Below are 24,724 nucleotides of genomic sequence, written 5' to 3' on the forward strand. Positions count from 1 at the left end.
CCAGTTTCCCGCTGCCCCACCCTAGCTGCTCTCTATTCTTAACTGCTCCACACCATTCATCCTCGCACCCGATTCCAGAGAGAACTCATATGCCCAGGGCATGCGCTGGCAATAAATACATATTGCCTATTATGAATTGGCTTTTGCTCCAAATCCCTCAAAATTTCCTGGTCCACAGATCTGGACCATGTGGAGATTTCTTTTTGCCTGGGCCTCAGGCAAGCTTGAGAGACCTCCCCCCCCCGCAAGTCTCTTAATCCCTTGGGAAGGTCAGAAAGGGTCAGTTAAAAAATTACACTGAAACTACCAAAAATTAAAAAAAAAACCCGAGTTATATTGAAGAAAACAAGGGCTGATGGAATTTCTCTTTAAGATCTAAATCTTGGCATGCCTCCTTGGTTATTCTGTTAAATTACATTTCTAGATGTGAAATTGCTGGATCAAAGAGAATGTTGGTGTTTAAAGTTTTTGATATGTAATACCCAATTGTCAAAAGGTTACATCAATTTTTAAACCTACCAGCAATGTGTGAGACTGCTTGCTTCCCAAAGCCCTCATCAGTGCTGGGTATTGCCCTTTTAAGAAAAGTGGCCATTGCTGGTCAGGCTAAGTGGTTTGCATTCAGAAAACACGGTCCAACAATGCAAAGTAATAGAATAATTCAAATTCTTGCATTTTTCAAACACTACAAAAGGGAAGATACCCAGCCCACAGCTATGCTTTTAAAAATCACTCTTTTCTTCCCCAGCCCACATCCTTTACACACTACAGGTGCCCCTGTGCCCCATCTTCAGTACCTGTTACCCCAACACCCCCATGTTATATTTTGAGGAGCTTTTCCTCCTCCTTCCTACCCAGCTGTGTGTGTGTGTGTGTGTGTGTGTGTGTGTGTGTGTGTGTTCTCAATCCTGTCCATTCTCAAGTTCTGCATCACAAAAGCCCCAAAGAACTACACTGGCAGGGAAAGCCCCTTCTTAGATGGTGCAGAAGGGACAAAACCACACAGGCAAAATCCTTCAGCAGGTGGGGAGGGAAAATCTTTCATCATTTTATCTGGTCTGGTCCCATTCGAGTGGTCAGCCATGGGCTCCTAGAAGACTGGTGGGGTGTGTTGGCCTAGTGTCCCTTGCACTGGGCTTAGCACACAGGAGTTAATATTGCTTCAATGAAGGTGGGAGCACTGACAAACCTGTCTTGGGGGTAGCAAGCCATTTTACAGAGATGTTTGATCTAGGCCTGGAAGCAAGAAGTTTATCTTGGGCAGCAAGAAGGACAGCTCTTCCTCTGAAGAGGGACTTGAGAGTGGGGGAAGACGAAGATGAGGGAGGGTGAGAAGGTGGAAGGAATCCCACTAGATAGCTTTATTGTTCTCTAAGAAAAAGGAGAGTTGGATATGGGATGGGGAAGAGGCAAAGGTTTGGAAAAGCCACAGTGGGGAGGCGGAGAGGGACGGTCCAGGGTCAAATAGAACAATTGCTGGGCAGTGGTGAGGGCTCCGCTGAGGGTGGAGGCAATGATTTGTGGGTATGGTCTTTGCGGAGCCTCAGATGATTGGGTTACAGGGATTGGGGAATCCATCATTTATTCAACTGGGAGAAAATGAACATGTCAAACGGAGTGGAATGCTCCTTAACACTGAAGAATGAACCGGGTAGGCATTAGATTGTGAGAGCAAAGCAGAAAAGCAGGTTCTATTTCGAGAGGGGGGAACTGGAATTTAAAATTTCATGCGAACCAGTTGTGTTAACCTGGGGGTGCGTGGCTGAAGTGCAGCGGGGAAAGTCATGGAGATGAGCATGTCAAAGAACTGGAAGCCAGGGTCGGTCCCGAGGCTGTTAAAGTCCCAGAATCCAGGGCGGCACCGTGAGCCACGTGACAACCCCTCACGATTGGCTGACAGTGAAGCATAGCTGGGAAGATGGCGGCACAGCGAGGACCTCGTCGGAGTAGGTCTGTACACACAGCGGCATGCAGTATGCAGGAGGGCAGTGAGGAGCAAGGGGAGCTCGGACCCTTCCTCCTGTCTGGACAAAGACAGGGGCGATGTGGGAGGGGGGAGTCTACTCCGCACCAACAGAGGAGTAGAGACAGGGCTGGATTTCCAGAAGCAGGGTGCAGCTCCAGCCACTAATTTGTTCTGTGCCTCATCTCTGAGCCCAGTTTCCTAAAACGTATCAAAGAGAGTAGGTTAGGGTTGTGGCACTTTGAGTTCTGGGACTCGAGGAGGACAAGAAGGCATGGTAAAAATGGCAGAGGGGTTTAGCTGGGCCTTGAACCGTGGGGCTAGCCCGGGCAAGTCCCGCTAGTAGCGTCGCGCGTCTCCATGGCGATGGGCCGCGTGGCCCGAAAGCGGGCGGAGTTTTGGGTGGGGCGGAGCATCTCTGTGACGCCTGGGTCTGGGCCTAAATGGCGAAACCCGAGAGGCTCACGGCGGGGTTTGAACTGGCCAATGGGCGAGCTGCCGACCGGGTGTCGGAAAAGTAGGCGGAAGCGGGGAGGAGCCGCCGCCGGAGCCGGACTACATCCGCCGCGGCGTCTCCATGGCACGACCCTGGCCTCCGACTTCAACGACTTCATAAGGAGGCGTTTCTGGGCGCAGCCGTGTCGCTCCTGGTGAGAGGCCTCCGCTAGGCGGGACCCGAGGCGCTCCGGGGCGCGCCGCAGCCGCCGCCGGGTCTAGTCCCCACGGGCGGGATGGCCCCCACCGGGGTCGCCCCCGCCTGCAGCCCTCTGGCGCGCTCGTCCAGCTCCGGTCAGAATCTGGGCCCCCGCCCCGCCCACCGGCGCGGGCCTTCTCCAGCTAACGGGCGGGCCGGTTGCCTCTCCCCTCACCTGGCCACCGGCGGGGCTCGGCCCGCTTCTCTGCTGCCCTCTGGCAGGGCTTCGCCCTTCTCTCTATGGGCAGAAACTGGTTTCCTCCTGCCCGCTGGTGGGTGGTCGTCCCTTCTATCCACCGACGGAGATTGGCCCCGCGCCCTCTTGCCCGCCGGTGGGCGTCGCCCAGTCCGCCCTTCCCTCCCCGCGGGCCTGGGCACGGCAGTTATTTGTCCGCTCTTCGTAGGCAGCACTGTCCCCCTGGGGACCCCTTTCGGGTCCCCGAACCCTCTGGAGCTAGTTGACCCTTCCAGGGGGATCTTTCTGGGGGGTCCCGCCCCGCTCCCTGCACAACCCGGTGTCTAACCCGCTCTAACTCGGATGCTAGATTCCCAGAGGCTGCTGCTGCGCCCGGGAGAATATTCCCTGCGCTGTCGGGGTTATCTACTAGTGGCAGAGCGCCCCTTTATCTCTGGAAACCTCCGCTCCTCCTTCTTTCAAATACTATTGGTCCTCTCCGGGTATCTATTTGACGGGAACGCCCCTTCTCCTAGAAGACAGTTGCCCCGGTCCCGCCCCGAATATACCCCGCCACTCTCCCAGCTCCCTGCGTGGGTTCTGGCTCTTTGGGGCCCATTTGGACCCTAGCGGTTCTCGCCCACCCTCGACGAAAGCCAGCCAGCACCTCAGGTTTTACCCTTGGTGGCCACGCGCCTTCCCTTCCGGGTGGGGCCTAGGTGTGGTGGTCCTTTAGCTCGAAGTCCCCCCACCCCCCCACGTTCCTCCCTGGGGAGGGGAGCTACCACCGCGTCCCCTACCCGCCTGCTGGCCTCCGTCACACAGGTCGCTCAGCCTCTCCTATCTCACCCCACTTTGGCAGGACAGTTGCTGTGCGACTTGGACAGTAGAGAGGAGCACCTCCCAAGTTGTCATCCAAGTGCCACCCCCAAAGCTTCCACCCTCCTCCCCCTCAGGAGGACATTTGATGCTGGGCCCCTGAGATTCTCATTGACAAGCCCCTCTGGGTACCCCTGAGCAGAGCCTGCTGACCCAATTGTCCACCTTTGCGGCTTTGATGCCTAGTCATGTCTGCCTCATCCTCAGGAGGCTCCCCCAGGTACTGCCAATGTGGGGGGGGGGCCTCCGCTGGAGGGCAGGGAAAGGTAGTCAGGGGCCTCCAGGTTGGAGGCTTCTTTATTCAGCCTCCCTGTTCAGTGTACTGAAAGTCTGAACCAAAATATTTGGAAATCATTTTTAAGGGGAAAGAGGAAAAAAATGCAGACATGATCTCAGCTCTGCCCCCTTAATCTCCCTCCCTCCCCAGCTGCCCCAGTTCCTGGTAGCGAATAGGGCCACCATTGTTGTCTCAATGGATTACTAGGCTTAGATCCTTTTTGAAAGGAGACCAGGTGTAAAGTAACAATGATACAAGAGGTGGATGCAGCAGTTAGCAAGGTGTTGATGGAGTCCAAGTGTTTGATGGGAAACCCAGTTGAAGGAGACAGATTACCCATGTCTACTGGCTTTTAGTGGACAGAAATATTCTAAGTGAGGAGGGAAAAAAACCATCTACTCAGATTCAGTATTTCTTGGCTAAATGATTAGTAGGGCTCAATATTTTTATTTATTTTTTTTAGCTGAGCCATCCTGCCACCTTTTGGCAGCTCAGTGGCTACTCAGCTCGGACCGGGAATTGAACCGCTGTTGCTCAGAGCTCGCACTCTTGAGCGAGCTCTTAACCAACTGAGCCACTCGGCCGGCCAGAAGTTTTTATATTGCATTATCTTCTCTAAGTTATTTGTGGGGAGGGCGAAGTCGTATTTTAGTATTGTTAGGAGGCAGTGGGATGGATCAAATGAACTTCTCATCCTGGAATTCTCAGATGTACTGCTGCCAAATTTTGGAGATTAAATGTTTGCTGTATTTGCAAATCTGGTGATGGGGCTGTTTATGTATAAGCAAGGTGAGCTACACATGGTATACAAAATAATAATAATAATAATAATAATAATAATAAATAACCCTGCGTCTTAGGAGCTTAAAGAGTAGCAAGTAGAAAATTTTAGGAAATAGTAATTTTTCATCCTGTTAGTTGAATATTTTGACTCTATTAATTTGAGTCACAGGGACTTTGTTCCTGAGCCTATTGCTCTGTCTTTTTATGTCAGTCATTCACTGAGCATTTCTCCAGGGCTGCCTCTGCCCTGGGCACTGTGCTGGGCACTTTTACCCTTAGTCAAACTAGTACCTTGGCTGATGCTCATGTGCTGCCTGCTTTTTGTCACCTGACAGGATGACAGCTGGGCTTTTCAGCAAAAGGTCACAATACATGTGATGCGATGGCAGGTTAAGAGGCGTTCCCTGCCAATGCCTGTCACCCCTATTTCCATCTTACTGCCAGCACATCATGCCTGTTTGGTGCCTCATGTAAAGGGAGCCAAGCGATTTCAGACTGGTTCTCCCAGCCATCAACTTGTTACCCACCATATGTAGTATATAACTTCAGGAGATCTAAGAAATAGAAGAGCCCTAGTTTTCTGCCTATAATCTGGTTTTTGTGCCTGGGTGCAGGTTTCCATCGTGTGGGAAGAACGGAGTAACAAGTCTCACACAGAAAAAGGTCCTGAGGACACCTTGTGGCGCACCCAGTGTGACTGTGACGGTAGGTGATGTGCACACGGAGCAGCTGTTCGGTCTGCAGGTCTGCCCAAAGCGCTTTTGCACAGCTTTTCTGGGAGCTGTCTTACCCTGCTGGCACAACTGTGGCCTAATACTCTGCTAGGTGCCTTCATGCAGATCCTGCTGATGGGCTGGGTTTTTTTCTGCTTATGGTAAGGCTGCCAGGTATTAGGAGGTTGTCGTAATCCTTCCAGACATATTTCAGAAGTCTTTAGAACATATTTAATGTGTTCTAAATAATAATAATAATGAAGGAGAAGAAGAAGGGGAAAAAAAAGATTGGGAGGGGATAGGCGCTGATGGTGAGTATGTAGCTGGGGTTTTGCCTTGCTTACATTTTCTTTAGAATCCATAGAACCTTCTTAACTCAGCTTTCTGTTTCAGTAGTCTCTTCCCTGCCTGGTGTCTGGTTTATTTTGCGCCCTAATCATTTTGTGTTTCCCGTGCTAATGGAGCATGCCCGGTTTAGATTGCGCTGTGGAAGGATTTGCCTGCTTCCCAGCTGTGCTGCGCTAAATCTAAGGAGGAGCTGTGCATTCCAGCAGGCTGGGACGAGAGCCAGCTCTGAGGACCTGGGCCCGGGTTTGGGCCCTTTTGTCGAATGTGCGGGTCTTGCAGACCCCCTCGCTCAGTTGGACCTGGACCTCTGGTAGTCCTCACCTGGGATCTCTGCAGGAGCCTGCTGAATGGCACTCCCTCCTTGGTTCCTGCCTGCATGCCAGTAGTTAGTGGCTGTCCTGCTCGCTTGGTGGCTAGGCTCTCAGTGGCCCCAGAGGCTGCGAGCTCTGTTTTTTATGCCCAGTTTGCTCATCCACAGATCAGCCTTTTTTGTGTTGTTCTCCCCGGCCTGCCAGAAGCGAACCATGAAGGACCGCTCTTCAACTCCCCCCTTACATGTTCACGTGGATGAAAACACCCCCGTCCATGTCCACATAAAAAAACTCCCGAAACCATCAGCGACCAGCAGCCAGGTAGGAGCATGCCAGTGGGGCACGGTGAAGGCTGTGGAGCAGGGCGACACCTCCCAGCTCAGCCTCCTTGTGCTGCCAACTCCAAAGGTTTGAGAGACAAACACACTCGCTTTCGAAGTTTAGTTGCCTAGTTAGAAGGTAGGCAGGACTGTCATCCAGAAATGGCAGCAGTAAGGAGCCTTAGTCAGTAGAGGCTCCCCTGCAGAGTTGGAGATGGATGCCACCCGAGTGACGCCACAGCCAGCTGTGTGGGGACGTGACGCTGGCTTTGTCCCTTTCCACAGAAATCTCATAAGCGCGGAATGAAAGGGGACACCGTGAATGTGCGGCGGAGTGTCCGGGTGAAAACCAAGGTACCTTGGATGCCCCCTGGAAAGTCACCTGCCCGGCATGTGGGATGCAAGTGGGAGGTAGGCTCTCTCTGTTCAGGCTTTTCTTCTCGGACTGGTCAGGGTCTAGCAGGCCTCATACTCGAGCTGGTATGACTCGGGGTTGGTTGTAGCTGTTAGACACATCCCAGTAGTCCTGTTTACTGAGCACCTTACTAAACCCTGAAAGCACGTGAATCTTCTTGAGTCCTCATGACACTGCGATATGGTAGGTCCTGCCCACCCCATGTACAGATGCGAAAACCAAGGCCTGGAGAGGTGACATCTCAGCGAAAGTTAGCAGAGCTGGAGTTAGGACTCAGAGGGTCCATTCAAGAGGCTATACTCTTGGCCTCTAGTTTGTTTGTGAGGAGCCACATGTCATTTCTCATGTAACTGTGATAGTATCTGAAGCATAACAAAAAATATATATACCAGAGTGTACGTATCCAAGAAAGCATCGCCTCTTCTGAGGTGGTCTCCATAAGAGTTCATGCCCATATTCCACAGATGTCATCAAAGTTTCTGTTGGAGCCATTTGCTGGGGCATAAACTGACTTCAGTATTAGTTGTCAAGATACCAAGAGAACTGTCTTCTTTTTTTTGCTTCAACATGTTTTGCTTGTCTGTCGATCCATCCATCTGTGTAGTAATTCATGCACATTTATTGAGACTTGTGCCAGATACTGCTGGGCACGGGTTACAGCTGCAGAATGGCAGATATACCTTCCTTCTGCTTATATTCTAGTCAATTGCAGTGAAAAAACTCAATGATAAGACAAGGCCTTTTGGTCACGTTTTAGACAAAAGATCTCATTATTTGGGACAAGTAAAGGACTTGAGACTACTTTAAGAGGCTGATACCTGATCTATTGTGAAAGATTCAGTTTTTTTCTGATAGCTTATTACTTTTAAAATTAGAAATAAAAAATAAAAGGAATTACTCTGAAGTTTATAGTCATACTTCATGGTTTTGACTCCCTGATTTACCAATTTGTCCCAAAGAGGCAAAGGGAGTATGGGATATTATTCTAGGGAATAAATGAGAAGCGTTCTGGCCAGTATATAAATCTAAGTATAAGGAAGATTGGAATTCAAATATCGTCTTACATTTTTTACTATGGGGATCTCACTAGTAACCAATGAAATGTAAATTAAAAGCTATGTTTTAAAAACAAAAACAACAAGCTCTTATTTTTATTGAATGGAAAAAGGTTGAAAAGATTACAAATATCTTGTGTTGGCAAGCATACGGGGTGTCAATGAATGTTTTTACACAGTTCTAAGAGGATCGTGAAACTGATTGAACTGTGCTGGAGGCAGCGTGGCAGCATCTATCCAGTGATTCTGTAGTTTAGCACTTAGGAATTTATCCTTAAAAAGTCAGAAGAATACAGGGATCTGTGTTAAAGATGTTTGTTATAGTATTGTTTGGAACAGAAAAATTGGAAGCAACCTAAAGTCTATCAGAAGGGTATTGGCTAAATTATGATACATCATACAATGGAATACCATGCAACCATTCATTACAAAGATTGAGGTAGATATTTACATGTGATAATGAATCACGGAGCCACACAACATGAAGAGTTTGGCCCAATTTGTGCAGAAAAGGGCATTGATGTGTCCATGTGTGTATGGATATGTTTGTATGTACGTAACATTTTCTGGGAGGATATACAAAAAGTGGTAAGCGGTGATTACCTCTGGAGTGTGGGAAGCTTTTAATGGTTTACTTTTTTCATGGCCTGTGTGAATTTCTTTATAACAAGCATACCATATAACTTAAAATGCTTTTCAAAAAAGTGAAAAGACTTGGTAGTTTTCGAAGTACACATCAAAGTTATGCTGCTATGAAAATTGACTTCCTGTTGACATAAGATGCTAGGAGCTGTGGTCCCCTCTGGAAATCTCAATGTCCCTTCCAGTCCTGGGGCCACAGAATCCTAGAAATGGAGAGTCTCAGAGAGGTGACTTGTCAACTCTCAAAACAGTAGCTCTCTTTCATGCTATTTGGGCCAGCCCTTCTCCACTTTCCAGGGGCCCTCCATGTTGCTGGGAGACCCCAGCCTGGCCCTTTCTATTATGCACAAGAGAGGAAAGACCCTAGAAGGAGGAAGTTTGCAGTACAGCTGGACATGGACCCCAGAAGCTGCTGCGTGCATATGGGGAATTCTTGTGTGTGTTTTTTTTTTAAAAAAAAACACCTTCTGATACATAAGATTAGCTTTGAGAGAAAGAAGGTCTGCTTTTTTTCTCTACCCTATTACTAAATAAAGTGATCTATTTTTATTATGGAAAGTTGAAAAAAAACAGAAAAATAGACAATCACCTAAAATTCTCCTGTTCTAATATGCCTGCTATTAAGTTTTAAAAACTTATTAGTTGAAAAGTGCAGGAAAGACACATCAGAAATGTGTTGTTTGATGAAGTTTAAAAAAAATATATGTGTAACCATCACTCAGCTCAAGAAACACATCACTAGCTTCTCTAGAATCTCCCCTCTGGTCGTATTCCTCTCACTACTCTCCTTCCCCCACAAGCGTACTCCCTGTCCTGAAACTAATATTTTGGTACTTTTACCATCACTGTTTCCTATACAGTTTTTTTCCTTTGTCGTTTCTTTTTCTCTCTCATTATAATTGTAATGTCTCTATATTTTCCTAATTTTCCTATTATCCTTTTTTTAAAATATTAAAAGTAACTTTTTTCTTATATAAGCAATGCATAGTCATTGTTGAAAAATTAGAAAATCCAAATCAGTACAAGGAAAAAGTAAAAAACACCTGTGATCCCACCACCCTGAAAATATCCATGTCACTTCTAGGTAAGTGCAAGCCTTCCTGATCTTATGAACAGACTCAATTCTTTTGATTTTTATAACAAGGAATCATATTTTACTTATCGCATACATAACTTTTTTTGTACACATATTTTTACTATATTTGCATTGCACATTATTTTTTTTTTTTTTAATTTTTATTGGGGAATTGGGGGATGGGAACAGCACTGGAGAATTGGGGGAAGGGGAACAGACAAGTTGCTTTCCTTTTGTTCTTCAGTCTAGTAGTGGAGGACGTTGCTTCACTGGCCCAAGTTGGCACCATCATTGAACTCTTCCCAGGTGAGGCAGATCAGTTGCCTGCTTCTGGACGGCACTCACAGCAGTTGCTGGCTGCTCACGCTGGCTGCTGGCTACACACGGTAGCCCATGGCAACCCACTGCAGCAGGGGCTGCAGCCTACGCTGTCGCCGGCAACTCAATGCAGCCCAGCTCCAGGTTGAGCTGTTGTTCAGCATCTTAGCTGTGGAGGGCAGTGTCACTGGCCCTCATATGTGGGATCCAAACCGGGGCCCTCTGGCGTCCCAAGCCAGCTCTTAACCACCGCGCCACTCGGCTGGCCCCATTGCACATTATTTTTTAAGGCAGTATTCCATTGTGTGTATATTTGTACCGTTATATATTTAGCCAATACTATCTTGTCATTACATTTATTTATGTCCTTGCCTTGAATTTCAATATTGGTTCACATTCTTAGATCTTCTTGATAAATTCCTAAAAATAGAGTCGCTGAGACCAAAGACACATGCATTTTTTAAGTTGTACCCTGTGATTACACCCTTATTAAACACTTTTATTCCTGATAGCCATCATCTTTCCTTGGAAATTGACACAGAAGGTCATCCACCTCGGCTTAAGAGGAGCAAAGAACTGTACAAATAATGAGAAGTAACAACTATTTAATGTACCAGAATAAATTTACAGAATGAGCCAAGTTCAATTTATCAAAAACCCATGGAAACCCTGGCCCCTAGATTATAATATCTTCCTTTCTGAAGTCTTAAAAGCAAAGTGTTAAACAGTTTTACATAAACTTTTCTGAAGGGACCATGCATTTAAAAAAATTTTTTTATACTGTGTGCGTAAATGTTTTCCAGGCATCATACCATAGTAAATTATTCATTATGCGTTTCTAATAACATTTTTCTACATAGCCAAAATAACAATGATTTCTAAAAACTTTATTTCTTAATATCATATAATACCTGGTCCATATTCAGATTTCCTTACTTATCCTTAAAATTCCTTTAAAAGATGATTTGTGTACCTCTGCCACTACCCACCATCACGCATTCATATTCATTTCAAAGACTTTTGACATATTTCTCTTCTACCCTAGGTATATGAAAACGTCCCTTGCTTTAGGAATTACTACTTTTGTGGCGTGTTCTTCCGAGACCCTGTGGTTGGTCTGTTAGCCGTGTTAGCTCTTTCTGCCTCCAGTGGACAAGCACATGCGGTTCAAGTGGTTGCGGTTTTGCCTTACGAGTCTGTGTGTTCTTTCTCTCCCATCAGAATCCACCTCATTGCCTGGAGATCACGCCACCATCTTCGGAAAAGCTGGTCTCAGTAATGCGTTTAAGTGACCTCTCTACAGAAGATGATGACTCGGGTCACTGTAAGATGAACCATTATGATAAGAAGATTGACAGTCTCATGAACGCAGTTGGTTGTCTCAAATCTGAGGTGAGGGAGGTGGGGGGCTGGGAGAGCTAGTTCCCTGAGGACATGTGGGTTCCTGGTGGGCACTCCCTCCCGGCTGCCTCCCTGCAGGCCTCTCACGCTTCTCAACAGGCTGCCCAGGGCTTCGGATGCCCCTGGACAGATAGCTGGGGCAACCTGACATCCCTCTCCATTAAGCACGGAGCCCAGGCCTGGCCCTGACTTTGCCTGGTGCTGTGTATAGATGGCCTGTTTTCATTTATTACAACAGTAAATAAACCTAGTGGTATTATTGTCCCCATTTTGAGATAAAATGACTAGGACACTGGGGCCCCCTGCTTTCCATTTTACACAAAAGTTCAAAAAACAACAACAACAAAGAAGCGAAGGAAGTTTATTCTTGGTTGCTGGGCTGTGTCTTTGGGTGGCGTATGGCAATGAGATTGTAACAACCTGGAAGACCACAGCCCCCACCCTGGAAGTTGGTGGGGCTGGCATGAAGCCTGGGCCTTGGCTCCTAATGTGGCCTGTGTCTTTAATTCTTCCCCTCGCACTCGGGGCCCGTGGGCCCTCCTGGAGAATCTGGGGCTGGCTGCCTGGCAACGGTCCCTTCTTCCTCTATGGCCCACAGCACAGGGGCCTTTTTGTGACATCTCTTCCTGTGGTGTGCCAGCTGAACCACGGTTTGTATCCTGGCTCGGTCCCTAACCAGCAAGCCGCGCAGGCTCTCTGTACCTGGTTTCCTCAGCAATGAGGAAATGAGAGGAATATCTGCCCAGAGTCTATGTGACAGTAATTAACTAAGATTGCGCCCAGAGTACCTAAGTGCCCATGCAGCCCTCATTCGGAGGTGCCTTTCACTTGGTGCCTAGCAATGTGGCAGAGGGGAGGAGCCGCCCCTCAGTGGCCCCTGCCTGTGTGCCCCTGCCCAGGTCAAGATGCAGAAGGGTGAGCGCCAGATGGCCAAACGGTTCCTAGAGGAGCGAAAGGAGGAGCTGGAGGAGGTTGCCCACGAGCTGGCCGAGACCGAGCATGAGAACACTGTCCTGAGGCACAACATCGAACGCATCAAGGAAGAGAAGGACTTTACCATGTAAGACAGCCCTGACCTGGGCTCGGTCCCTCCTTAGTCACCTGAGTCACGGTGTAAGGGAAAAGGACCCCCCTATAGACTGCAGTGGGGGGACGCGGTCAGGGAAGCCTTTCTGGAAGACTCGATATTTAAGGGGAGTCCTGCAGGTGGTTAGCAGTTAGGCAGGTGGTTGCCGGGGACCATCTCGTGTGAGGGCTCCAAGATAGGAGGAGTTTGCAGCTGAGACATGGAAAGCAGGCCAGAGTGAGGAGAGGGCAAGGGGTGCCACGGAGTTTGGCAGGGACCGGCTCTCAGCAGCCACTTTGAGGAGTTTGTATTGAGGGCAGTTGGGTGCCATGGAAGGGTTTTCAAAGCAGGGAGTGGTGTGAGCAGACTCGGCTCCATTGTGGAGAGTGGATGGGAGGGCTCAAAAGCAGGTCTGCAGATGGTGGTTAGCAGGCCATGGCAGTGGCTAGTGGCAGAGGTGACACCAGTGGTTGAGAGACCAGCAGGGCTCCAGGTGGTATAATGTCCCCTGGTGTGGAAACCCTGCTTTGGTGCCCAGCTGTCTTTCCAGAAGGCCACTCAGGCCAGAGGACCAGCCCTTTCCCCTCCCCCACTGTTCCCTGACCAGGAAATGAGCCTCACAGGGCATTGTGAGGTGAGCCTCGGAGCTCCGGGCAGGCAGGGCCTGTGAGGGCTCACAGAGCCCTATTCTCTCTGGCCCTAGGCTTCAGAAGAAACACCTCCAGCAGGAGAAGGAGTGCCTCATGTCCAAACTGGTCGAGGCTGAAATGGATGGGGCTGCTGCTGCCAAGCAAGTCATGGTCTTGAAGGACACCATCGGAAAGCTGAAGACGGTGAGTCGAGGGCAGACCAACCCAGCCCTGGGCCCAGGGCCCAGAGATGGAGCAGCCACAAGCTGGGGCGGGGGCTTGACGCAGTCATCAGGCTGACTTTATGACATCTCCGGGCTGGGGGAGGGCATAGGTCACTCCTCAGCCCCCGCCCCCAACTCTTACTTCCCAGACCTAACCCTTAAGGCTGACCTCTGGTTGCCAGGGCCTCTGAGGAGACCTCATCATGGGTCTCCTGGGATCACAGTGAGTTAAGGCATGCGTTTTGATTCCTGCAAGCATAGTTCAGCCACCAGGTATTGTCATCCTGTGCCTCCTCCAGGAAGCCTGCCCTAACTGCACTCGCCTATGCTGAACTCGCCGCTTGTTGCTCAGCAGGCTCAGTTCCTGCCCATCCTTCCGGGTCCAGCACCTCTGGGAAGCCTGCCCGCACCACTCTGGGCCTGTACACTGCCCAGCTCTTCTTGCCTGGGCTTCCTGGCACCAGCACCTCTTACGTCCCCCGTGTGGCCTGCCTCTGCCGGCTCCTCCCTTCTCCCCCTGTACCTTACTAGACTGCTTCCCGTCTTCCAGGAGAAACAAATGACCTGCACGGACATCAACACCCTGACGAGGCAGAAGGAACTTCTTCTGCAGAAGTTGAGCACATTTGAGGAGACCAACCGCACTCTCCGAGACCTGCTGAGGGAACAGCACTGCAAAGAGGTAAGCTCCTGGTTCCACCCCACCGCAGGCACGTGGACTCAGCTCCAGCCTTCTAGCGCCATGTGCCCATCCTCCCTGAGCCTCATTCTCTTCTGTGAAAAGAAAATGCTGTTGGTGCCCGACCCAAGAGGGCCGTAGAAAGATTTGATGAAACCATTCACGCCCTGGGTACCTGGTAGGCAGGACTGTCTTAAATGTGGAAGCTGGACCTGGCGGTACAGAGAGGACCTTGGAAGTTGGGAGAAGGGCAGTGGGGAGTCAGAGGGGTTCAGCCCATTCTCAGGTTCATGCAGCAAAACAGGGAGAGTATTAGATCTGAGCTTTAGTAAAGTAAAAGAAAGGCTAGTGGCTGACAGTCACACATTGTATGGTTTTGTTTGTTTGGTTGTTTTGTTTTGTTTTTTGGGGGGTTTTTTTTAGCCAGTAAATGTTCAGTGCTTCGCTTTATGCCATCTTCTCTCTTTCTTCTTCTGCTCTTCACATTCCTGTCATTGCCTTTATTTATTGCTTTTTTTAAAGATTTTTATTGGAGAATTGGGGGATGGGAACAGCGCTGGGGAATTTGAGGAAGGGGACAGACAAGTTGCTATCCTTTTGTTCTTCAGTCTAGTTGTGGAGGACGTTGCTTCATTGGCCCAAGTTGGCACCATCATTGCGCTCTTCCTGGGCGAGGCAGATCAGTCTCTGGCTTCTGGAAGGCCGCTCACGCTGGCTGCTGGCTACACACGGTAGCCCATGGCAACCCACTGCAGCAGGGGCTGCAGCCTATGCGGTTGCCAGCGACTCCCGGGCAGCCCAGCTCCAGGTTGAGCTGTTGTTCAGCATCTTAGCTGTAGAGGGCAGTGTCACTGGCCCTCATATGTGGGATCCAAACCGTGGCCCTCTGGCATCCCAAGCCAGCTCTTAACCAACGCGCCACTCGGCCGGCCCACCACTTTGTTTTCTTAAAAGATGGTCTTTGAAATATAGTTTAGATGATAAAGATGAACTGGGCACTTTAAGGAAACGGATCAGGCTGGGAGGTCCATGGGAAGAGCTGAGCTCATGGAGGTTCATGAGGCCACCTAGTTGAACTCGATGATCCTGACTTCCTTCTCATAATCTCTATGGTTCTAACTTCCTGTCTCCCTGCCTTCTGTACCCTCCACGTTGGCACAGGAGCCAGAATGTGCCTGTGTCGAGCCGGGTCTGCATGTGCTGATGTAGTCGCAGCTCTTTTTCCTTTTCCTGAATAAATCCTTTTGGTGATAGACTACCTAATCAATGTCATTGTTCCATTGACATATATTATTAGTAAATGATTCAGAAAAGATAGACAGTATAAGCAGCTGTCTTCCTATTTGGTTCAAACCAAAGGGATACCAAGACTCTCAAAATACCCGTGCTAATGAATGATGACATTTTTCTTACAATAGTAACTTTTTTGTTTCCAACATTGTCAACTTCTCTTGTTTTTATTTTTTTAAATTAATATTTAAAATAAGTGATATAATGTGCTATACATCGCTGTCCAGCTTTCCAAACAAAACCTTGTCCATATAGTTAAATCCTCTTGTGTGTCCTTTCGTGATGACCTCATCTCCCTCCCCTCAGAGGGGACCTTCGTCTCAAATCTGACAGTTTTATTACTTATGTGTATATCCCTAAACTACATTCAGCATTGTTGAGCATGTCTTCAAACTTCACGTAAATGGTATTGTTCCATATGTGTTCTGAGTTTGCTTTTTTCACTCAGTATTTTTATGAGATTCATCCATTTTTATCCTTGAGGCCTCAGGTAATTAATTTTCACTGTTGTATCCCATTTTATGACAATACCACCCTTTATGTATTCGTTCTTCTGTGGGTGGAGACCTAATTTCAGTTGTTTGCTAGTACAGCAGTATTTTGAGCACTCGTGTACACTATCCTGGTGGGCTTGAGAGTTTCTAGAATATATTTCTATGAATTTTACTAGTTATAGCGAAATCATTCTCTTAAAGTAGTTATAGCTTTCATTTCTAGCTCAGTGTTCTCAGGTGGGTGATTTTTACCTCTCTGTGCCTCAGTTTTCCACCTGTAAAATGGGAATGGCATCATCCTCTTGGGGTTGTGTGAAAATTAGGGCTGATGCATGGATAAGGGGTTTGCAGGCTGCCGGGCACATGATATGTGTTTGGTGATGGTAGGTTCTGCTGCTATCTGTCCTGGGGCCTTCAGAAAACTTCTTCATACCCAGTTTTTTTCCATTTTGACTTCTTAGCACCTACCATTCTGGAATTCTGGACTCTCCCATTAGAGATGAAGGGTCAGCCAATTCGAATTCCCACCCACAGCAGGTGTTCCCTGTTCAATCCAGGCTCTCATCTCTTCCTGTCCCCTGTGGCACTTGGGGCTGCACCCCCATCTCAGTGCTTACTGGAGAACAGAGCCATCAATGTGGTGGAGGTGGGGGGCTGTTCTGGCTCTGGGGTCAGTTGGCTTAGGGCTCAGTTCTGCTACTTTGGCTGTGTGATCTTGGGAAGCTCACCTCACATCTCCCAGCCCCAATCTCCTCATCTGTAATGTGGGAGTAGTGACAGTGCATCGTTCCTTAGAATACGAGATTTGGTGCGATTGTGTGTTAGTTTGGGTAGGGTCCTCCTGGGGCCTCGGGAGGCATGGCATAATGGGCAGTGAGAACAGCTTCAGGCCCTGGGTCCCTGGCCTAGGCTATCATCCCATGTTCTTTGCCTCGTGTTGCTGGAAAAACCACAATGCTGGCTTCTTTCAATTCCTAGTTCCCAAGGAAACTTTGGGACCAAGTATCCCTTTTCTCTTGGCTTGTGTAGGGGACCTATGGGATTGAGAGGGAAAGAGAGGGGAGCCTCCTCCTAGGGGCACTTTGTTTAGGTGCTGGGAAGAAGAATAGAGATGGTCACAAAACACTTCCCAATGGGAAAATGGGCAAGGGTGTGAGCAGTTGGGGAAGAGGAAACTCAAATGGCTAAGAAAGAGATGAATAATTAAGGAATGCAGATTAAAACATCAGGAGGCGTGCTGGCAAAGACTGGCAACAGGCAGGGGTTGGCGGTGCCTTCATGTCCCGCCTGTGACCATGGAAATCGGTGCAGGTGTTTTGCAGGGTGTTACATCTGCCACAAACCACACACCTTCCAGCTCAGCCGTCCCTCCTCTTGGTATCAACCCTAAAGAAACACTTTGCATGTGCCCCGTGATGTCCATTGCAGCAGTTTGCAGTTGCAGAACCTGGGATCAACCTTATGGCTCAGAAGTAATGGGGAGATGTTAAAAATGCAGTCGCATATTAGAGACAGAAAGCAGATTAGTGGTTCCTGGAGGGAGGGGAAAATGGGGACTGACTGCTTACTGGGTGCAGAGTTTCCATTTGGGGTGATGAAAATGTTCCGGAACTGGTATTAGTGATAATTGTACAATATTATGAATGTGCTATTTACATACGCCACTGAATTTTGCACTTCAAAATGGTTAAAATGGCAAAGTTTATAAATATTTTACCACAATTTAAAAAAATTAGTAATGTAATATACCAGAAGCTGTTGAATTGTACATTTTAAATGGATGATTTGTATCTGAATTTATATCTCAATAAAGCCATTTTTTAAAAAAATCAAGTTGTAGCACAAAAATACAGTATATCGGTAAAATTAGACATTAATCCCTTCCCACCACCCCACTCCCCAAAAGATAATATTTCGTTACGTGTCACTATGTATAAATGCATAGAGAAAGGATGGGCAGGACACTCATCAAACTAGTAGCAGTAGGATGTGGGGAGGGGGACTTGAGCTTCATCAGTGCTCACTAAATATTTTACAATGAGAATGTAATGTCTTTATGAGTTCTATAATTAGAAATGGAATTTTGGAAAAGGAAAAGAATCGATAAAATGTAGCCACTGGGGCTTATTGCTTCATGACTTGGCTTTCCCTTTGCCTTCCCTCAAAGGATTCTGAAAGGCTGATGGAGCAACAAGGAACAATACTAAAACGGCTGGCGGAAGCAGACTCCGAGAAAGCGGTACATAACCCCCCTGCCGCCTGCTCTAGTGGGCTACTGGCGACAGAGCTGGAAGTGCTGAATGGAGGCAGGAGGGCTGGAGCCCCACCCTGATATTTTTTGGGGTCTTAGTTTCGTGATCTGTAAAACGGGCTGATGTCCCTGGTCCTACCTGCTGCACTGGGCTTGTCTAGTTGATCACTTGAACCACCAAGCTGGACACCAACCTGAGGGATGGCGGTGGTGATGATGATGGACTTAACAAATCATGAGTCTGTCACCTGAATTTTCTTATTTGTGTTATGGATAAAAGGTATCAGAAGGAACAGACTTTCTGACTCAATAATTCCGGTTCTAGGACTTTCTCCAAAGGCAGCATGTTACAAAGTCTATTCCATGGAACCCTAAGTTCCTCAGGATGCTAATGGGTGCAAGGAGCAAAGTGGGGGCGGTGACAGATGGCCAAATAAATTTGGGAAACTACTGGCTGGGCTGAACAAAAAGTTCAACAGTTTTCTTAAGTCCCAAGATCTTTTGGAATCTTTGATGTATTAGTGCTCATAGTGAGTCTCAGAGAGGGGCGGGTGGAGAGAGAGAGAGAGAGAGGAAGGGAGAGAGCAAGGGAGAGAGAAAGAGAGGAAGAGAAGAGATGAGATGAGATGGAGGCCACATTTTCCAAGGTTTGGCCGTTGGCCTCGCCAAACGTTACTGAGAAATTCAGCATTTTTTGGTGATGATGCCTAAACCAGCATTCCCGGCTCCAGAGGCCTTGTCAAATTATGATACATCAGTAAATTGAAACATTAAGTTGCTGTTTCAAAAGATACAGAGGATTTACTCACATTAGGGCAAATGTTGTGGGTGTATGGGTTACAGAACAAAATAAGCATATGACTTCTTTATGTTAACTGTGTCTCTGGGTGGGGGACTTGGGGGTTCTTGAGCGGTTTTTTTGTGTATGTGTTTTTCAGTGTTCTCCACAATTAACATTAGTTTATTTTAAATGACAAAATAAAATACGTGTTTATTGTCTTAAATATTTAATACAGATGTTAGGTGCTTCACACCAGGGTCTGTGACCTGGGCCAGTGCGTTTGGGACCTCAGGCCCTGGTGGCCAGGCCCCCACAGGAGTGCCTCTCCTCCCTGGGCTGGGCCTCCTTGTCCTTCCCAGGAAGCTCACGATGGTGTGTCTTCCCTCCAGCGCCTGCTGTTACTGCTCCAGGACAAGGACAAGGAGTTGGAAGAGCTCCTCCAGGAAATACAATGTGAGAAGGTATCATCTCTGACAGTTGCTCCTTCTTACTGGCCAGTAGAGCTTAGTTGGTACAGTGTGCTCTGGAAGTGGAGACCTGGGTTCAAATCCTGGTCCTTTCCCTTTCTCCGTCTCTCCAAAGGCTCAAGCAAAGACAGCATCTGAGCTCTCTAAGTCCATGGAGTCCATGCGTGGGCATTTGCAGGCACAGCTTCGGTGCAAAGAGGCAGAGAACAGTCGCCTATGCATGCAGATCAAGGTACCTGCTGGCCCCACAGCTGGGGATGGTGGGGGCAGAGGCCTGGCAGTCCAAAGGCAGGGGCCTGGTCAAGGCTATCATATTCCGGAAGGCTTTGCCCCAAAGGATTATGGGGCAGCTGCTGCTAAAGAACTTGCGCTTCAGAGAGACTCGGAACAATGGCAAGAGCAGTGGACCTGGAAGTCTTGGGTGCCCAGGGTTGGGTTCCATGCCTCTAAGTCAGTCACTTCACCCCTTAGGCCCTCAGTTCTCTTAACTACCCATGGGGAGGGGTGGCCTCAAACACTGCTTGCATGTGTGAGCCAGGGACCTTCCGAGGTCACAGCTCTGTTGAGTAACTGAGGATATCTGACCACTATGCTGGGAGTTCAGGAAAGGATTGCAGAAGAGTTCTAACATTAAAACCTGGTGGGTTCAGTGATCCAGAGGTGCTGTGGGGAGCTGGGAAGGGCCCTCACCTCTGGTCGGCACTAGGGGAGCCCTAAGCCCCCACACAGTGGATGACCCGTTCTCTCTCCCTCTCCCCCATTTCCTCTTTTCTCCCTGTCTCCCTGGCCTCCCCCGGCCTTTCTTGCCTCCTCCCTCTCTCCCTGACCCCTCTCTCGCCCTCACCCCGGCCCTCCCCTTCCAGAACCTGGAGCGCAGTGGGAATCAGCACAAGGCGGAAGTGGAGGCCATCATGGAGCAGCTGAAGGAACTGAAGCAAAAGGGAGACCGAGACAAAGAGTCCTTGAAGAAGGCCATCCGAGCCCAGAAGGAACGCGCTGAGAAGAGCGAGGAGTATGCTGAGCAGCTGCACGTGCAGCTTGCCGACAAGGTGGCAGGCCTCCCCTGAGCGGCGTGGCGGGTGGCTGGGGGGAGGTGGGAAAGCTGGGGAGAAGTGGCCGGCTGGGTGAACGGAGGGAAGACGGCAGTGGAGCGGGTGAATGAGCTGGTTGGGTGGGTGGCTGGCTGGGTGGAGGGCGAGGTAGTGGGGAGGGATTAAATGGATAAAAGGGTGATCATGGGGTTGGGTGGCTGGCTGGAGATGACTAGAGGGTATCTAGGACACTTGACCCACATCAGTGTTGTGGGTAGGAATGATGGTTAAAGAAGGATTTGCAAACAGGAGGCATGTGATTGCTGGCACTCTAGAAGCCACAGCCGGCCTCCCACTGTCACTCTCGGTGCTCCCTAGAGAGGTATTGCAGGAGTGAGGTTTAAGTTACCAGGTGAGGGGTCACCCAGGGTGACCCTGCCCCCAGCTACCTCGGCCTTAGCACTGACACCAGGCTGACGGGCCCTGTTGTCCTGTGTTCCCAGGATCTTTATGTTGCTGAAGCTTTATCCACTCTGGAATCGTGGAGGAGCCGCTACAACCAAGTTGTGAAAGACAAGGGGGACCTCGAGCTGGAAATCATTGTCCTGAATGAGTACGTCTCTGTTAGGAGAGGGAGCATGGGCCGATGGAGGGAAGTGGGTGTGCAGGTGGACGGAGCCTGGCGACCTGAGGCCGGTCTCATCACCCGCATGGCTGCCATTTGGTCTCCTCCGGTCAGCAGCTTTAGTGGACTGAGATGTGGACAGCACTGAGATGGGCTTTCTGGTTGGACCTGGGGTCCTGGCTCCTGCCCCAGTCCTGGGATCCTACCCTATCAGCAGACATTGTGGGAGGGAGGGGCCAGGCTTCACTGGTCATAGAGGCCAGGCCTGACTCCAGCTCCTGAGCCAGATCTGGGTCCTGTCTGCACAGCACAGGAAATGGGCACAGGCACTCTGGGGATGGGACAGCTGGTAATCCCCAATTCTCTCTCTGCTGTTTGCCAGCCAGTCAGCAGGTCAGAGGTTTGGCCTGCAGAGTACAAAAGTGTACTCTACAGTGACTATTCAAACGTTCTCAGCGTCAGCTATATTCTGCATTCGTTCATTCAAAAATATTTATTGAGCATCTGGTATATACCAGGCTGTGTGCTAGCCTTCAGGATTATAGCAGTAAAAAAAAGAAATGTGTTCTCTGCCTTCATGGAAGTAAATCTGTACTCCAGCAGAGGAGATGGAGCTATAGAGACCTGGGCTCCCTGGGCTAAGGATGGGTCACAGGGGACTAATTTAGTCTTCAGGTCAGGAAAGTCTTCCCTGAGGAGGTAGGGAAGACTTTTTTTTTTTTGCTGTATTCAACTCAATTTAGTAAACATCCTGAGATGCTGCTGTATGCATGGGTCTATGCCAGGTGCTACCCTCAGAAAGTTCTCCATCCAGTGGGAGAAAACAGATAATTAAGGAGAAGGATGTATGGTACACATGACGGGTTGGGGGAGAGGTGCTCTGAGGGAAGTCTGGGCTGGGTTTTCAAGGGTGAGTAGGAGTTTGCCAGGTAAAACAACATGATGTGTTGGCTTGGGCCTAGTCAATGATCAGTAAATATTTGGTGACTGAACCACAATTGATCGACACTGAGAGCATACGCTGGAAAGGGTCTGCATTGGGTCTGGAAGCATCTGTGACCGCCAGTGCTTCTGTGAGGCCCGGTCTCTGTTCTTGGATTTTAGCCCTGCTAAGTGACTGAGGGGAAGGAGGAGGGCTCAGGGGTAAGTGGGCAGCCAGCTACTGAGTTGGCTTCTTTCCCCTCATCCCATATGTATTCATTGCAACTCCTGCCTGAGCTAGGTGAGTGCTCACACAATGGACAAGCCAATCACGGCACCTACCCTCACCTGGGAGAGACAGCATCCCGGTGTGATACGTGCCAGAGGGAGAGGGGCACCTGGGGGATCCCTGACCACCCAGCCTGGGAGTTCTGTCTTAACTTCAAGACCTGACTGGCTGAGAGATGCAGGGGGTGCTGTGGGGCGCATGGGAGGGGTCGAGTCTGGTCCTTGTCATCAGGAAGTGTCTTGGCCTCATGGGAGGATCAGAACGGAGAAGCCTTGGAGGGGTGGTATGGGAGACAAATCTTAAAGGCTGTTATAAGAGTGGGGATACACGGGGAAGCCACTAGTGGCAGTGCCAGGGCAGGACAATGCAGCTGCTTCCCGGAGTGGAGACTGGGGAGCAGGCGGGGTGCTGAGAGGTGGGACGTGACCTGGGTAGGAACACTTGACCCCACGACACTTGAAGAAAGAGCCAGGTTCCTCGAAACCTGTGTGTAGTTGATGCCCCTTGTCTGTTTTCACTTTGTGACCTTGCAGCCGAGTGACAGATCTTGTAAACCAGCAGCAGACCTTGGAGGAGAAGATGCGGGAAGACCGGGACAGCCTGGTGGAGAGACTTCACCGGCAGACGGCCGAGTATTCTGCTTTCAAGCTAGAGAACGAGAGGCTGAAGGTCTGTAGTGAGAGCTGGGGCCAGGACAGTTGGGGGCACAGCAGTGAGACTGATGGCTGGGCATTCCTGGTTGAGCCCCAGAAATGACCATGAGGGTCTTCAGAGGGCCTGGAGGGAGCAGCATCACTATGGAGTGCCTTGGAGTCAGAAAGTCCTGGCTCTGCCTCTTACTAGCTGCTTTCTGACCCGGGTGAGACATTTCATCCTTTTTGCTGCAGTTTCCTTAGTGGGAGGAAATGAGGTCTTTGTGAGAATGTGGTGATGCATGTGAACTGCCTAACATGACACACTCAGCCCCTGCACATGCAACACACATGACTGAGGTTAACATGGACTCTCCTAGGGGACCATTGGGCCCCTTCACGTGCATTAGTTCTTATGTTAATCTCCCAGTAACGCGGTTATCATCTCTACTTTAGAGAAAAATGAAACAGGCTTAGGGAAAGGTCACGTTGCTTGCCAAGATTTTGCCCTTGGAAAAGTTGGAGTTGGGATTTGAACCTGAGCCTGACACTGGAGCTCTAGCTCTTAACTGCTTGCTGTACACCCTCCTGGCAGGCCTGGGCGAGAGGCCTGAACAGAGGTTGATGTTTCAGAGGCAGGTTTGATCTTGGTTTTCAATTGATCTGGGCAGTAACATTTTTACTGATTGTTTTTGTTGTTAAGTAAGATTGATTTTAAGGAAGCACAACACACAAAAAGGTTCATAAAATGAACACTGTCATCCATCACCCTGATCGAATCTCACTAGCATCCCGCTGGCATCACCTGTTTATAAACACCCCCTGCAGAGGTGACCGTTACCCTGACTGGTATCATCACAGATCAGTTTGCCTGGTTTTGAACTTCGTGCCCAGCTTTTATTCAGTGTTGTTTGTGAAAGTTACCCGTGTTGTGTGTGGCAGTTTATTCATTCTCAATGCTGTACAGTATGACACCACCACAACACATTTATCCATTCTGTGGAGGATGGACATTTGGGTTGTAGAACATCTTTGTACATCTTGGTGGACATATTTGGTGTATTTTTATAGGTTATATGCATTGGAGTAGACAGGTCATTGGGTGGTGTGCATAAGTTTGGCTTTGGGATTTACACTCCCATTGGGTACGTGAGAATTAACAGTTGCTCTGTCTCCTTGTTAACACTTGGCACTGTCACTCTTTTTACTTTTAGCCACTCTGGTGGGAGTGTAGGGTTTCTCCTTGGTTGTCGGGCAAATTAAAGACAGCCTCCAGGTCTAACAGTTGGGAGGTTAGTTACAGGATGGTATCTCTGTGTAGTGTAATACAGTGTGGCCATTCAGTGATGTTTGTGGAAGTGTATTTTCTTAGGTGTTATAATTACAAAGGTAAAATCTGCTCTTACTAAAATCTTAAAACGTTACAAAAATGTGACTGTGGAAATAAAGGTCTCTGTTAACTGTTGTATATTTTTCCAGTTTCTCCCCGCCCAATACTAACACATATTCAAACACAGACACACCCATTCATCCATCCATTATTCAGCAGCTTGCTTTCCTCATTCAACCAACCATGTTTCATGGAAGTCTTTTTATTTAGGTCAATTTTTTAAAGCTTTATCTCTTTTAAAAAAATGATTGCTGATTATTTTATTGTATTGAGATACATGACTTCTTTTGTCCCATCTGCTAAGGTGAGCATTTGGGTTGTAGAAGGACATTTATTGACCTCTAAAGGAGTCATAACGTACTTGTAAATTGATGAAGTATGTTGCAGAGCAGAAAGTACGTATAATCCCATTCTTGTTGAAAAGCAAAGTCACTACACAGCTGTCAATATGTAGCCATAAACCAAGGTATCATGCATCATGATACATTTTTCTTGGTTGTATCTCCGTTTTCTTTCATGATTGTTATTGCTTTTGTAATAAGGACAAGAAAACACAGACATCACTCATTTGCATGTATGTTCACTT

General features: G+C 48.6%; 1 protein-coding gene across 9 annotated transcripts in view; it reads left to right on the forward strand.

Moving 5' to 3' along the window:
* Nucleotides 1–2,364: 2,364 nt before the first annotated feature.
* The window catches only part of ODF2 (outer dense fiber of sperm tails 2), a 29,022-nt gene continuing 6,662 nt past the window's right edge, over nucleotides 2,365–24,724 (forward strand). For 2 of the 9 annotated variants that reach the window (XM_019637444.1, XM_019637485.1), the window contains exons 1-12: nucleotides 2,431–2,613; nucleotides 5,386–5,476; nucleotides 11,190–11,360; nucleotides 12,269–12,429; nucleotides 13,139–13,268; nucleotides 13,839–13,970; nucleotides 17,919–17,990; nucleotides 19,173–19,244; nucleotides 19,366–19,482; nucleotides 20,114–20,299; nucleotides 20,785–20,894; nucleotides 22,650–22,785. In XM_019637444.1, the coding sequence (XP_019492989.1) occupies nucleotides 2,450–2,613; nucleotides 5,386–5,476; nucleotides 11,190–11,360; nucleotides 12,269–12,429; nucleotides 13,139–13,268; nucleotides 13,839–13,970; nucleotides 17,919–17,990; nucleotides 19,173–19,244; nucleotides 19,366–19,482; nucleotides 20,114–20,299; nucleotides 20,785–20,894; nucleotides 22,650–22,785 (1,542 nt within the window). In that variant the 5' untranslated portion in view covers nucleotides 2,431–2,449. Of the gene's footprint in view, nucleotides 2,614–4,696; nucleotides 4,778–5,385; nucleotides 5,477–6,295; nucleotides 6,465–6,748; nucleotides 6,875–11,189; nucleotides 11,361–12,268; nucleotides 12,430–13,138; nucleotides 13,269–13,838; nucleotides 13,971–17,918; nucleotides 17,991–19,172; nucleotides 19,245–19,365; nucleotides 19,483–20,113; nucleotides 20,300–20,784; nucleotides 20,895–22,649; nucleotides 22,786–24,724 lie in introns of those variants that run through there. The other 7 variants (XM_019637453.1, XM_019637493.1, XM_019637476.1 and 4 more) reach the window with 7 other exon arrangements.

This window comes from Hipposideros armiger, unplaced genomic scaffold (genome assembly GCF_001890085.2).
Source record: "Hipposideros armiger isolate ML-2016 unplaced genomic scaffold, ASM189008v1 scaffold_3, whole genome shotgun sequence".
NCBI classification, from domain to species: Eukaryota; Metazoa; Chordata; class Mammalia; order Chiroptera; family Hipposideridae; genus Hipposideros; species Hipposideros armiger.